This window comes from Colias philodice, chromosome 25 (assembly GCF_061535455.1).
Source record: "Colias philodice isolate Cphi_HAF_F1 chromosome 25, ilColPhil1 Martin Lab GWU primary, whole genome shotgun sequence".
Taxonomy (NCBI): Eukaryota; Metazoa; Arthropoda; class Insecta; order Lepidoptera; family Pieridae; genus Colias; species Colias philodice.
In genome coordinates this window covers 3,847,047-3,863,938 of record NC_143110.1, presented here as the reverse complement: position 1 = coordinate 3,863,938, position 16,892 = coordinate 3,847,047, and the positions used below count along the sequence as shown (strand labels likewise).

The 16,892-nt window shown below is 31.6% G+C and overlaps 2 protein-coding genes across 2 annotated transcripts in view; one reads left to right on the top strand and one right to left on the bottom strand.

The window, feature by feature from the left end:
- The window catches only part of LOC149477284 (retinaldehyde-binding protein 1-like), a 171,195-nt gene that overhangs the window by 32,597 nt on the left and 121,706 nt on the right, over window positions 1-16,892 (bottom strand). The window lies entirely within an intron of this gene.
- Window positions 299-16,892, top strand: part of LOC149477290 (facilitated trehalose transporter Tret1-like) — a 32,487-nt gene continuing 15,893 nt past the window's right edge. Inside the window, exon 1 of the mRNA XM_089710798.1 lies at window positions 299-558. Coding sequence (XP_089566924.1) covers window positions 486-558 — 73 coding nt within the window. The 5' untranslated portion in view covers window positions 299-485. The remainder of the gene's footprint in view (window positions 559-16,892) is intronic.

Here is a 16,892-nt window from a genome sequence, read left to right as displayed (position 1 = left end):
TGCTCCATAAAACTGTGTCCGACATCAATATTTACATCCTTCTGATACCTACTGCTCTCAACATCACATGTATCCAGAGAACAAAAAACTCGTCACTTCACTAATTTCCCTGAAATATATTAATTTATGCAAAATTTACCTTCGAAAGAACAAAAATAAATCACGTGCCCTGATGATAATAGCGTACGCAATTTAAAACAATTTTTTACACAATTACCTCACTTTTGATAGTGATTAGCAAATTATCATAATGCACATTGATGGTAGGTGCGAATTTTTTCACTCAACACACTCTTGTTCCGTTGTTTACACTGTCGTTTGAACGTTCGTGCACTATCAACAAGAGAACAGATTATACTTGCGTTCTTCGTACATCTGCCGGCGCCAACCAGCAGTTCATTTATAGACGTAGAAGTGTCCGCATGAATACCGCGAAACAGTGTCACAGTTTCACAATTTAAAAAAAAAAGTAAAAAAGAAACAAAATGAACATTCTAATTTCAAAATTGATGTGGCAGAATGGAACACGAATCAATCAATACGTTTTCGCCATTATCAGTAAGTTTTTGATATTTTAATTTTACCGCGAAAAGTGCAAAAATGTGTATTTAGATGTAAATTAATTTGTGAATTTCGAAAAATGTTTTAGTTTATTACAGCGATCGAAATTCTTATAATTCATTCAAATGTCAGCTTGCACAATAGAAGGATTGCCTCACCATCTATGAGGGTAGTAATATGAAAACAAAGCTATAGTTTATAAATAAAACGTGCATAGAAATAATTTCGTAATTGAATATTTATGAATGATTTTTATACGTATAAGATTATCAGCTATTTCTATGAATCCCATACAAATTACAATGCCGGTAATAAATCATTTTCGATGACAAAATATCAATAATTACGCAAATTCAACCTTGGATACATATTAAAAAAATGGAATCAAACTAAGTTATAATAATAATTAACATTAACTAATCATAAAATTAGAATAAATCCGTATGACGTCTTATTCTTCTGTTTTTACGGTAAAAATTCGTATTTCCCATATACTTCTAACTTCAAGTTAGCGTATAATATATGTATACATTTTTTATTAATATTATGTGCATTCTGAATTATTAGAGCGGTGTTTATAATAAGTAACTTTAAAAGTTGAAAAAACCTGTTGAGTATCATAAATAAATGTATGTATGTATGTATGGTTTTCACGCATAAACTAGGTACTGGACCGATTTCAAAAATTCTTTCACCATTAGAAAGCTGCATCTTCACTGAGCAGCATAGGCTAAAAAATATTTATATAGCTAAATAAACTTAGTAAAAAAAATATGAATGATAATAAAAGTTTTTAGTATAAAATTAGGCTTAAAAATACGCAATATTTTATAAAATCTCAAATTTAATATTAGGCAATTAGTGTAAGACACTAAATTTAACACACATCACGAAATACCAATTAATTCTCATGAATGAGTACCTACCTATCTATTTTTGAATAATCGTATTCAAAATAGAGACAAATAGGCATCTAACCAATGTACCTATCCTATCTAGTTAAAAACTAGCATACCTAGCACCTAGGTGGCTAGGAATACTAAACGGTCACGGCAAATAATTCGTTAATTCTAACTGGTAGTTAGACCACGTTCCCACTATAAAATTGTACATAATACGTGAGACACTTTCCTTATATACTATATTAGTTTTACAATGTAACTGAATGTACTTGTTTACGATAGTACCTATTGTTTTAAATCGACTTTAAAATGATATATTTCCTCAGCAATATCATTGTAACGGAATATTATCTAAAACTTACCTCGGTACTTATTGCGACCTCTCAAAAGTATGTAGTTAAAATAAAAAGGCGGTAACAAAGAAATGAACAGTTAAAAATTAATAAGGTTGAGAAACTCCTCCTTTGTTTAAGAGGTTAAAAATAAAACCGGGCGATTTTAAATCCTAAGATAAAACTTAGTCGTCGAATAAACCATTTCTTAAAACTTTTCACATTTACAGGTAACATTTTATAATACATAATGTTATGTAATACTCTTTTGACGGAAAAGTTTTAATCAAGTATTGAAAAACTGCCCCATAATATACGTAATTAGTTTTTATTGCATAAAAACACAATGTTAATTAACTTTAAAAACTCATTTTAATAAACCAAAACGTCTAATTTATTACGGTATCTTCTTGTTTGTAAACAAAACTCGGTTTGTAAACAAAATTTTTTGACCATTTTTGAGCCAAGAATATGTAGAAATTTAATGTATTTTTTTATTAGTTGACATATCTTTATTCTTTTGGATAAAAAGGAAATAGCTCCAGAAAACAGTACAAAAAACGGCTAGAGCTGGGTTTTGCTCTATTTCTGATCTTCAATCATTTCAACATTCAGGAAAAACATCTCGCATAATGTAATGTTTGGAATGCGAGCCTAAAAACTAATTTTCCGTCGCATTGATAAGATTATTAATTGCGATTACGTATACAATACGAGTTTGGTTGCATAATATCAGAAATTACTTGATACATTGTTTTTATTTCGCTATAGTCAAAACTCTAAAAGACATAAGGGCAATGTCCTTTTTTAAAGCCTAAATGGTCCTTGACATTAATATAACAGGATCAAGGAATGTACCAAGTTTTTTTATTTTGTATAAATTATACAAGCAATGCCGTTGAAAGAAGTTAGTCTTCTATATTATAAAGCAAAAGAGTTTGTTTGAACTCGCTAATCTCAGGAACCATGGTTCCGATTTTTCAAACTAATCGTGGAAGCCTATATGCTATAATACCTATCATCACGCTAAGACCAATAGGAGCGGAGTGAAGAGGGTAAAACAAAGATTTAACACAAACAATAATATTTCGATATATCAATTCAGAACTTCTCAAACCATAATATGTAGGTTAATGTAGATAAATATATAAATACATTATACATATACAGGGTGTCCCACTGTTGGTAATTGGTATACTAAGCTCAAAGGAGGTTATAGTTTTGCATACGCTGAGTACGTAAAAAATACTTATAAAATTCCAGACGCATTTTTTTTCAAATAGATGAATTTTTAAAACTCCATGTTGTACATCCATAATAAGCAACCCGCCCAACTGTGCCTATAGCACGTGAGCTATCGTTTAAGATTATGTTTTCATAGACAAAATGCTCACATTAAAGAAGCGGTATATGCCGACTACGCGAAGCTAGAGAAGAAAACATGGATTTTCAGGAAAAATTTAGCAAAAAAATTTTTTACGTAATGTATTTTTTACGTGATCAGTGTATGCAAAACTACAAGGCCCTTCGCGCTTAGTATACCAATAGTGGGGGCTGTGAGACACCCTGTATAAGTAGGTTATAATATCTGGCAAAAAAACTATTATTACTTATAGAAATAATAATAATTGTTATTGACACGGACTCATCCCATTATCAGTTGTTACAAATAATTATATTAAAATACGTGTTTCATTTACGCATCATTATCGAAAATATTGTGAACGGAGGTTATATTTCCGAATAGTTGTTGATATGCTGTTTAATCGTTTCATAGCTTTTCCATAACAATGGATGAGTCATTTGAAAACCTGTTTCATACATATAAACATTGATTTGATTTAATTCATTGATAAATAACTTATTACTCTTTATACTATGCAGATGCATAATAGGTACTTTGGTAATAAGATTTGTTGCTTACAAATAAAAGGTAACTATTTTAGTGTTCTCTATACTTCTATAGTAGGTACTGTTATCTATTTTTTTGAGTTTTCTATGACCCTTACCACAGATTACTTAATTTTTCTCCCTTAAGACTTACGTGAACTCAGTAAGTAATTGAAACATGTAGTTAGATATTTTTAAAACAGGAAACACCTGATAAATAGTTACCAATATCTTCAAATTCACAACGGTACTAAAAAGTGAACATTAAAAAAGTATTGACAGTGTTTACAAATACAAAGAAAAACTACAATTTACAATAACCGTTTAATATTTAATTGTTAGCAATACAGAATACTCGTACAGAATATTGTTTAGAAAAATATTTTGTAATTTCCGTGCTGCAATGTATCAACTATTTTCTCTCTATAATAAGATTAGACCCGGCTTCGTCCGTTGTACACATACAACCTATACTACTCAGGAATCACGTACCCTACGTTCTATACGTATATCGAACGTTCAATGAATTTTCCAAAGAATTTTTCGGTTTCTCGGAAAAATCGTTCTAGTAGTTCCTGAGATTAGCGCATTCAAACAAACTCTGCTTTAAATTATTGTAAGTACAAATTATATGATCAATCTAACAATATTTTCATTTCTTTTTCATAAATTTACACTAATATAATTATAATTTACACCAACGTTACGTAGCGCATGTGCAAATACAAGTGACATGCGATAATTGAAATAAACTGGAGGTGTGAAATGACGTTTTGTGACGTGGAAAAATGCCTCAATTTCCCTGTAAATTAGTTGAAATCGAACATATGTTAACTACGTGCTCGAGAAGTTAAGTGTAAGGTTAGAATTAACATTCTGCTTGATAACCAATACAGTCGCCTTAAGTTCTAGTATAGCTAGTAGCACAGACTAATAATAATATACTACGTCTAGTAGGTATACATAGAAATAATCTAATTATTTTAGAAATAGGTATGGATATCCATATTTCTTCCGTATTATTGTCACATAACTATAAATAGTTTTAAATGAATGTGCTTTTGATTTTTATTAAGAAACCATTAATAATCAAAAACTATTATTGTATGTATCATCACTACATAGTATAAAACAAAGTCGCTTTCTCTGTCCCTATGTCCCTATGTACCTATGCTTAAATCTTTAAAACTACGCAACGGATTTTGATGCGGTTTTTTTTAATAGATAGAGTGATTCAAGAGGAAGGTTTAAGTATACCCAGCAAGCACATAAATTGTATATTAACCAAAAATATATACAGAATTATGACTTGAAGTTATATTAATTATTTAAATCGTCACTATCCAAATATAAGTACTTTATAAAGGCATTTGCTTCATCAAATAATGCTAACTGTTATATTATGGTTACCAAAAAATTGTTACAATGTCAAAAATCTTAAATAAACGTAGGATAATTCTAAATTACAGCTTCTAAAACAGCTTTCAAACTTATAGTAATACTATTATCTTATATTGGTAATTTTAATAACGTTACGCTCTAAATAAGCATAAATAAATTATTTTATAGTGCCTTTGAACGTATGTTGGTTTTTTAAAGAATAAAAGCTTTATAATAGTCCATTATTGTGTTAATTTAATACTAATCCTATATTAACATTGAATTTATAACAATTATTGCTTTTGCTCCGTTTTCTTTCAAATCTATTCATCTCTACAGTATATAGCTATATATTGATCGAAATAAAAGTATTGTTAGAACTATGAGTAATAATAACATCGTAATTTGAATTTGGTTAATGGATAAAAAGGCTTTCAATAAAACTACAAAACAGGCGGATTCAAATGAAAACTTAAAAAGGAGTATACTGATTTTATTAATAATTGTAGTAAACAAAAAAAGATTCTTCATCGGCATCTTCATAATATTATGTTGGGAAACGCTTTACTTTGCAGGGCATGTTGGTTCTGAAAAGAACAAGCAAGTTTGTTTTTTAAATGGCTTAATTAAAAATCTTGGCTTATTTATTTTATACTAAGTACCTAACTAATTACGGTTCCCTGATAAGCTCGATAAAAATCAGTCACTAATACGTATAATGAGTTTAAGCATCATAACATATTTCCGAAGTGCTGTTATATGGCTGAACATAATAAGTGTCTTGTATTACACTATATACGAGCTCTAATTTTTGTGACAAACCATATTAAAATTAACAGCACTATTATGCTATCGTGAAATGCCTAAAGCTTTAATTTCATTTGTCGCCATTTGCTTTCCTTTTCCTATCTTACAAAAATAATACAAGTTACTAAGATCTGACTAGAAAGGGAATGAAATCATTTGTATTTTGTACCAATATCTTTATAAGGTACTTTAATTGTTAAAACTATTACTATAATCTAAATTTTGTGATATTTGTTAAAAATAGGTTATGTTTTATAAAAAAAAAATATACTAATAAAGTATATTAGCGAGGGCGCGTGTATTCTTTCTCAATAACATGTATATTTCACCCGACAAACTGATGCGCGCAGCTAATTTCACTCAAAACATTCAGAAATACAGGCGGTACTTACCCATCATTCAATATTAATTTTCACATTTAAATATTTCAAGTCCACATAACGTTGCACGATCAAAAACAGATCAATATATTTTTAAAATCAATAAGATTTTCTTTTTTACAAAGGAATTACAACAGTTAGCATCGTTATGAAATTTTAATAACAGATTGTAATTTTAAAAGCTATATAATGACTGTAATGAAGTCGCAAAAAATGTCATTTGTTTATTCATGTGCTCATAACTGACCTAATTAATGATTTAATACGATAATTATAATGCTATTAAATTGCCTTTATATAGCTCAACGCTGTCTAAAGGGGGGGCCCAAATTTTACTTATAAGAGTCGTATAAAAGAAATACAGCCGATATACGATTTGGTTATAATGCTTTGTACATGAACTCGTGCTATCATAAGTTTGTTATAATGGTGTTTTGTGCTTGCTGGGTATAATTTATTATGTTTTAGACAAAGCGGGCGAAGCCGCGGGCGGAAAGCTAGTAACTTAATAAAATCTCTTCGTCTGCAGCTGCAGTGTGTAGGTTCTTCAGTGTTTCAGTGTTTTTGTTCGACAATTTTGCAACCGCCTGCAACCACTTCAAGTTTACAATTCATAATACTCTCTAGAATGTAGACATAAATCTATCCTATTTAGATTGACAAAAAACCCAAATTAGTGTGTTTTTTATGCAACTTTAAGCAGTCGGATCTTAGACTTAAACATAAATAATTAATAAATACGTAATAATAAAAAATGGTATATATAAGTGTGTCATGATAAAAATCTCGCTAGAAATATCGATAAACAGTCCAAAGAACGTAAAATTATTGACCGTTGTGATCTAAAAATTATTCAGAAAGTTGTCTATTAGGACTAGAACAAGATTATTTATCATTGAAACGCATTACGGACATTCTTGACATACTTATAAAAATATTTTGCATTCACAAAAAATAAACACGTGCAAAAAAAAATAAAAAATATTTTTTTTTAATAAATCATAATATAAACAGAGCCATTGTTTCCTATGTCTGTATTTTTATCTAAAAATATTATATTTTTGATGAATGGAATTGGAAACAATTTGAAGTTCGAGAAAATAAGTTAATATTTTATTGTTTTATTTAAACAATTACAGAGTTCTATCAATAACGTTCTATCAATAAAATTTTAAATAGTCTTAAAACAATTTAAAAATTTCGCATTATAAAATACGAAAAAACTGCCGATGAGAAAGAAAACATTTTTTTTAAAGATTTTTTTACACGCGTACCCATCTTTAATATTCACTTTCTCTGTTTTTGAGTGTCTACTGGCCTAGATGCTGCGTTACACAGAAAAGTACGGGGTTCATCGTATTGTTTTGGTTATAATCCTTACTATATAATATAGATATGATATACCTATTAGCATTAGTAGTGTACCTTTGGAGTATTGGTAATGTGAAAAACTAACTTATTTTGTTGGTAAATTTAACTCGTTGCATTCTTTGTCACTCTCCATAATACACGGGTACCACCAGAAGGAAGATACCCGGTCCTTTGGGAGGCTTACGTGGGGACACAGGTCCAACACGCAGAGGCCCTTTAGAGAATTTAATGTGTTGTGGGACACCAGCCGCAGCCTGCCCATGACTGCACTATAGAGATACAGCCCTGGGCAGTCCGCGGCCAATGTAGGACTATTGCAGAAAAATGGAAATGAACAAAACTGGGTTATGGAAGGGGGTGTTAGATGGACTGGTATATTGGTTCTATGGGGACTATGGACGTCTGCCTTTTCAATATTAAAAAATGAAAATAATGGCAGACGGTGACTCGCCAGTTCGGTCGATGGGCTCCCAAAAAGGTTACCGAGAATGGCAACAAGGGGGCAACATCAGCTGAACGGCTAGGGGTGTAGAGAGGTGCGGCACCGGTTTCACCATCGCGGGCCCGCGGGCTCGGAGCGGGTTTCCCCGCTATTACGCCATTAGACACTTCCACCCCCGAGCACATAGCTCTGGCGGCTCCACTCTGGACGGCCAACAAAGGCAAGCCAGAGGTGGGGGATCCTGAACCTCGTCATTGTTCACTCCGAACTGCCACTGGGACAGTCCAGAGGTGAGGACAGGGACCTCCCCCGGGAGCGCTCGGTTCCCGCGGGGTCGCTACTCCCCGACACCTCGCCACAAGGTGCCCTGCGGGGTGACTGACTGCACGGTTGGGATATCTATTGTAGATATGCCAACCGGGGCGATGGGGTCGTCAAATCCCTACGCCTGCATTCTTTGTCATATTATTGTGCTTTTAAAATTAAGGATTAAATTAAGTGTTTTATTTAAATAATAGGTTTGCACCTAGAATAAAAAAAAATACAAAAAAATGAATTGAGGCTATGTAGTTACGTACATAAGTACGTTTTTGGAAATATCAATTAAAAGATAAAATCAGTAGGTACTACGTCACAAGAAACAATTATTCTCTATTGTACTCATTACAAGAATTAGCTAAAATTATTCATCAATTCGGATTAATTCCATGGAAATTGTTACAATTCGTGCCTTTTATCATTAAAAAGTTGTTACCAATAAGTGACAGTAATGATACGATTGAATAATAATGGGTCTTCCCAGCATTCAATTATAGTCACAATTATTTACAATAGCTAGAAATAGAACTGTTGAAACAAATCTAACAAAGGATAATTTATTAAGGGCTGATTTTTCAATCCTTGGTTAAAACTTATTCATCGAATAACGTATTAAACTACCATTTCAAAAATGTATTCTAATTGTCCGTATATGGCAGTTTACACGTGACATTTTAAAATGTTCGTGTAATACTTTATTGGACGGATAAATTTTAACCAAGGATTGAAAAATCGGCCCTTATTCGAATAACTATTTTTTTTTCATACTAGACGTAGTATATTATTATTAGTCTGTGATTCAAAATGGCAATTTATATCGAAATGGGTTTTGCGGTTTGAAAGCTCGAAAGTTTTCGGAAACAACGCATTACGCAATACCTTTACGTATTATAAAACACTAGATTTCCGCCCGCGGCTTCGCCCACGTTTTTAAGGAAAAACTCGCATAGTTCCCGTTACCTTGGGATTTTCGGGATAAAACCTATCCTATGTGTTAATCCAAGTTACACTATATGTGTGCTAAATTTCATTGTAATCGGTTCAGTAGAATTTGAAAGAGTAACAAACACACACACACATATACTCACAAACTCGCATTTATAATATTAGTAGGATTGTAGGCATAGAATATACTTATAGGTATCCTTCTAAAGGAAAGAAAGAAAGAAAAGAAAGAAAGAAAAAAATCTTCCTTTTTCTAAAATTCCTTATCTCCTCCTGTATTCTTACGATCAAGGATACGTATATTATATTAAATTTTAGTCTGCGGTTACCGCTATATTTCCTCCCAAGTGAGTAGGCATAAACTACCTAAAAATACAAAAAACGTAACATGTATCAGGGCAATGACTGCACCCGAGTTCAAAATACCAAATATCGATTTAAAAATCTGGATTCAATGTACATAACTGTAAACTTGGGAATTAGCAAGATCCGAGCCAAAAATAGATGATATTACCAGTTCTTGGTTGGAATGCTTTTATGAGGAATGCACGGGTTTTTGCTTGGATTACATTTCATTGCAATACTTTGAATAATTTACGTTTGAACTTAACTTGGAGAAAAGTTTCTGAAAATACATGGAATATTTATCTCACTATATGTTCTTAAGGTTGATGTTCCGACCGTCCCTCCATACATTTTTGATTACCTCTAAACACTTAACACAGACACTATTTCTTTAAAACTAATCATTTTATCACTTCTCTATAATGAAATGTGTGCGCGTTCGACCTTTTTAATCAATAATTTACAATATTTACTTAGAAAAACAACAGTAAAATACCGGAAAAATTTGACACTTCTACAGTAGTGTGCGTGACTTTTGCCAAGCGAAACACGACATAAAGCACGACATCTAGCGCATAGACTATATACTTATTACAGATCTAGCGCGTCAATGTCTAAACGAAAGGCGATGTTTAGACATTGACGCGCTAGATGTCGTGCATTCGCGTTCGTTATCTTATGCATAATGAGCATAATTCTAATAAATCAAAGTTCTGTGTAAAAATTGAGTAATTTCATTTCCAATCGTTCAAAGAAAATAACAATAAAATAAAATAAAACTAATGACCTTAGAAACTATGTTTTTTTTTATTTATTACTCATTATTGTTCGTCCGTCGTAGGTCTGTAAACTGTATTGTACACTGAAGGTAAATGGTACTGTAGGTACTTTAGTTCGGCGTCGTCGCTCGTCGGCTTGATATAAAATTACATTCTTGATTTCATTGACACGCGCTATGATTTGCGCGCGGAATTTCTTGTGTTGTGAATTTATTTTTGTATGCTATGCATTTTAATTGATTCAAATTGCAATGTTTCTCTAGTATGCATTTGAGACTATATTGTAAATTGTAATAATTGATCGTGGGTATAGTAATTAATTATTCTAATAACGCAATTAGTAATATATGTATTTTCGGTGGGATTCAAAACAAAAATTGGCCCGTGATTTTTATGAAATTTCACCACATTGCAAATCACATCAATCATAGTTCATACACATGTATGACGAAAGTGATTAGTATTGTGGCTAACATTGACTCATCAGTTCATCACTGAAACCAGTGATAAATCAGTACCTATATCATATTGTGTTTGAATATTTTTAAACAATGATATAAGTATACAATTATTATAAATCGGTAAACTATCAAAGTAATCACAAACTTGCAAACATTGGTAAAATGTCCAGTAGTTTATGAGCCTATTCATTACAATTTACAATCAAACAAACAAACAAAGTTTTCCTCTTTATAATATTAGTGTAGACAAACACTATGAATACGATCACTAATGCAAATTCGGGGATTTTCTAATTATTGCTAAATAATAATTGAATTCGTTTTGAAATACTCTATAATTTTTAGTGTATAAATAGACATTTATAATGTGGTGCTCATTTTTTTTGTACTGCTAACGCTATTGTAGGTACCTATTTTCGTTGTTTTATTTCAAGTGAACACGGCCATACAATTTTGTCACGAGCCGCCTATGATTGTAGGTACTTTTGTTAGGCTCCTTCGTCGTCCGCGTCGGCTCGAAAGTTCTTGATTTCATTGTCACGCGCTATGATTTGCGCGCGGATTTTCTTGTGTTGTGAATTTATTTTTGTATTATTATTATTTTTTATTTATTTTTTTATTTTATTGATTCAAATAAAATATTTCACTAGTATGCATTTGAGACTATATTGTATTATGTATAATTTATCGTAGGTATAGTTATTCTTATAACGCAGTTATATTTTCGGTGGGACAATTTGACCCGTGATTTTTCTGAAATATCACCACGTTGCAAATCACATCAATCATACACACGTATGACGAAAGTATAGTGGCTATAATTGACTCATCAGTTCATCACTGAAACCAGTGATAAATCAGTACATATATCATATTTTATTGTGTTTGAATATTTTTTAAACAACGATATAGGTATACAATATTATTATAAATCGGTAAACTACCAAAGTACTTCCGAATTTTCAGACAGACAAACAAGTAGTTTGAACACGCAGTTTTCTTATACTAGTAGCAAAAATCAAAACCATAATATTATGTTTCCCTACTATATTTTACTAAAAGTCGAGTGCGTCGAAATCGTAAATAATAATATGTTTTTCACCTTCCTGGTTATTTTCCCATAGTAAATAGTGTTTTAGGTTTGTTGTTGTAGGTAGGAATAATAATAATTATTCTTACATGTTGGTTATGAAATGTATATTGAAATAATTTACTTTTACAAATCATTAGTGATATAAGTTTTGAGTGAAAATGCTTGGATCAGCATAATATTATATGGTACTTCAAATACATGTTTTGATAAAAAAAACAATAGTGTAATAAAATAAAACTGCGTTTTATTGTAATCAATGTTGACAATTTTAAATTCCAAAATTATTGATCAATAAAATAGTTTACACCAACAAATATAACTTTTATTTTTATAACAATCGTTCATAATATAAACCGTAGCAGGTGGCGTTTTGAAGTTCTGTCTACTCATACAGAAAAATGGAAAACTTGTTTTTTTTGTAAACAATTTATTACTCATGTTGTTTGGCAACTCGAAGCGTGGTCGTCCGTCGTAGGTACTTTTGTTCGGCGTCGCGTCGTCGTCCGCGTCGGCTTGATATAAAACATTCTTGATTTCATTGACACGCGCTATGATTTGCGCGCGGAATTTCTTGTGTTGTGAATTTATTTTTGTATGCTATGCATTTTAATTGAATCAAATTGCAATATTTCTCTAGTATGCATTTGAGACTATATTGTAATAATTGATCGTGGGTAGGTATAGTAATTAATTATTCTAATAACGCAATTATATTTTCGGTGGGATTCAAAACAAAAAATTGGCCCGTGATTTTTATGAAATTTCACCACATTGCAAATTATATATTATACAATTACAATTACAATTATTATAAATCGGTAAACTATCAAAGTAATTACAAACTTGCAAAATATGCTTTTCCGAATTTTCAGACAGACACACAATTTTATTAGTTTGTTTTAGCAAAGTAGGTACCTATACCTATACGCTTACGTCGCGCGTCGCGTCGTCGAAAACGGTGCGCCCAGAAACAAACATACCTAATTCAGTTACAATCCTTTTTTTGTTCCGTAATTTATTGTATTTATTCTAATACGATTTTTTTTATTCGTCGGCCAGTTCTACTAGGTATAAAAAGATAAAATTGAAATATAATTATTGTAGCGACAGCCATATTATGTTACTATGTTTTCGTAAATATGTTTTTCACCTTCCTGGTTATTTTCACATAATCTTATCTTATATATAAAAATGAATCGCAAAATGTGTTGGTAAGCGCATAACTCGAGAACGGCTGAACCGATTTCGATCATTCTTTTTTTATTATATTCCTTGAAGTACGAGGATGGTTTTTATGTAGAGAAAACGTAAATATTATGTACCACGGGCGAAGCCGGGGCGGACCGCTAGTCTTCTTCTTATATATAAAAATGAATCGCAAAATGTGTTGGTAAGCGCATAACTCGAGAACGGCTGAACCGATTTCGATCATTCTTTTTTTATTATATTCCTTGAAGTACGAGGATGGTTTTTATGTAGAGAAAACGTAAATATTATGTACCACGGGCGAAGCCGGGGCGGACCGCTAGTATATATATATATAAATGAATCGCAAAATGTGTTGGTAAGCGCATAACTCGAGAACGGCTGAACCGATTTCGATAATTCTTTTTTTATTATATTCCTTGAAGTACGAGGATGGTTCTTATGTAGAGAAAACGTAAACATGTACCACGGGCGAAGCCGGGGCGGACCGCTAGTCTTCTTATATATAAAAATGAATCGCAAAATGTGTTGGTAAGCGCATAACTCGAGAACGGCTGAACCGATTTCGATAATTCTTTTTTTATTATATCCCTTGAAGTACGAGGATGGTTCTTATAGCTAGAGAGCTAGTTAGTTTAGTTTTAGTGCAGTGGCAGTGTAAATGTTGTTGTTGAGGTTATGTAAATTTAACACTTTAGTTAACTACCAAGATATAAAGAAATGAGGATAGGACACAATAACTATTGGTTGAGGTATTTATAAACTCATAATATACTTTTAAAAAAATCACGTTTTAATAAATTTCTAGAATTAAATTAGAACAGCTGATTCAAAATAGCCTAAAAAATCTTAATAATAATAATTACGCTTCACAGCAAGAAGAAATGTACCATATGTACCCGCACAAAGTCGATATTGTGTTGCCTACCGTTCGACTCAATGGCTAGGGTTGTAACTACCTTTAATAATTATTACCAAACTAATAAACCGAGTGATGCGAAATAACCATAATTCTTTTAGAGTTTGATAAAATGATCAGGCAGGTATTTTCTTTAATCCTCTGAATTCTCGGTTACTAAATTGTATCGTTGAAATTATTCTTAATCGCGTAAATTTAATAAATAATCATATGGAAAACACTTTTCATTTGTTTTTTTACTTTCACGCCCAACTACTATACAATAATTACGTTGTTTCGGTATTTTGACGAGAAAACGCAGGAAACATCCGTTGTATCATTTTAGATAGATTGTATATTTTGTATCTGTAGAATTGAAATCAAAGCTATGTATATGTTGTCTCCATTCTTTTCTTATCGGATTGTTGATCCCAATGCGAATGCGTCACTTAAATTTTATAAAAGACAATTAAGAACATCAAAAATAAAGTGATACGTAAATATTTCACAGTGCAATATATTATATAATTAATAATAATTATATATTTATGAAAAAATAATTACATCAGATTTAATAATAGCAATTGTTTTGAATGTACATAATATGAATAAATGATTACATCATAATAGTAATAATTACAATTGTTTTATTTCCCATTTGTTGCAACCCTAGCATATCTTCATGTAGCAGCAGAAGTACCTACACTGGCGGCGCGGCGGCATCGTGCGACATCAAAGGCATTGCCTTACTAGGTAAGTTTATAATGACTCATTTCTTTTATTATATAATTTACGTTTTACTTTTACAGAATCCGATTCAATGGATTATGAAGACGAGTCACACAACGCCATACGATAGTGATGATGAATGAACATTTCAATAAATGCATGCGTGTTTTTTTATGTTGTTTTGTAATTGTTAATTGTTTCTTAAATAAAGAAATAAACTAAATATTTAAATGATGATTTGTTATTTGCAACACAACTTTATATTTGAGATTCTTTACAAATGTATATTTAGTTTTGTATCATCAAATTTATAAATTTTATTCCATAGTTTTCAAAATTAAATGTAAATGACCATAAAAACATTAATAAAGTAAATCATTGATGTAAGGTCAGGGAACGTAATACATATATACATCTGACCATGTAGAAGCTAAGTCTTGTTGACTGCTGAAGTCTGTAAAGTTTTGTTGTCTGCTGAAGTCTGTACGCAATGAAAATGTCTGCCGTTTCGAAAATAAGTTTTTAAGACCCTAATAAATAAAATATATGTATATATAATGGCAGATCTGGTCAAATACTTTCAAAATTGTATTTTTTTCAGCACTTTCATAAGTGTCTGCCAGAATGTTATCCGCGTGATAATGGTCTGCCATTGTTATTTTCCGATAGTAATAATAATCTATTTTCAAATATCAAAATGGCAGACGTGGTCAAATGGTTTCAAAGTTCGCCAAAAATTTCCACCTGTCTTACCTAAGCGCGCGCCCCGTCCACCACTCTGGGCTTAGTGACTCCTCATCTCATGTATAGTAGGTATAGGGGAATCAACACACAAAAATCCAGGTCTGGTCAAATACATACAGGTAGCTTTGCGCTAGCTCTCTAGCTATTACTTCTTATGGAGAGAAAACGTAAACATGTACCACGGGCGAAGCCGGGGCGGACCGCTAGTAAATAATAAAATAATAAATAGTGTATTAGATTTGTTATTGTATCTTGTATACCTACGAATAATTATTCTTACGTCTTGTTGGGAAATGTTCAAATACCTACCTATTGAAATAATTTACTGTTACAAATCATTAGTGTTATTAGTTTTGAGTGAATAGGCATGGATCAGAAATTCAGAATATAATATGCTACTAACTACTCAAATACATACATGTTTACACAACAAACACCACTGACCTCTATAACTATAAGTTATAGAGGTCAGTGACCGTCAGTGACAAACACTATGGATACCTACGCTCGCGAATGCAAATTCGGTGATTTACTAATTATTGATACCTAGTCATTGAATTCGTTTTGAAATAGCCTGTACTTTGTAATTTTTAGTGTTATAGACATTTTATAAAAGGTGGTGCTCATTTTTTTTTGTAATAAATTATCCTGCTACGCTATTGTATTTTCGTTGTTTTATTTCAAGTGAACACCCATACAATTTTGTCACGAGCCGCCTCTGGCCTCTGGGTGAAATCAACCAGTCAAATGATTTTTGTTCTAATTGTATTTTGGTAGTAGTTTGTTTAGAATTTACATTACCATTGTTTAATTTTTATTTTGTATTTGCAGTAAAATAAAAAGATGAAAAACTTCATTAGGTATATTGTACGACACCTCACTCTGAATCGCGCTAGCGAAATTTTTTCGTTACAGAGCACATATACAACTTTCGGACAATCTTCATTGAGGCCGGCCGGCAAATCGAGTATGTCGAGAAACTTCACTTATTCGATGGAGGTATTCTACCTTCCTTCCTCCACAGTTGTGGGACCCCGACGTACATTGAACACGCAGCTTTCTGATACTAGTAGCTAAAATCAAAACCACAGATATGTCTGTGATCAAAACCATAATAATATTTTTACCTATTATTTTACTAAAAGTCGAGTGCATCGAAATCGTAAATATGTTTTTCACCTTCCTGGTTTTTTTTCCATAGTAAATAGTGTTTTTGATTTGTTGTTGTATGAATAATTATTCTTACTTGTTGGTTATGAAATGTATTTTGAAATAATTTACTTTTACAAATCATTACTGATATTAGTTT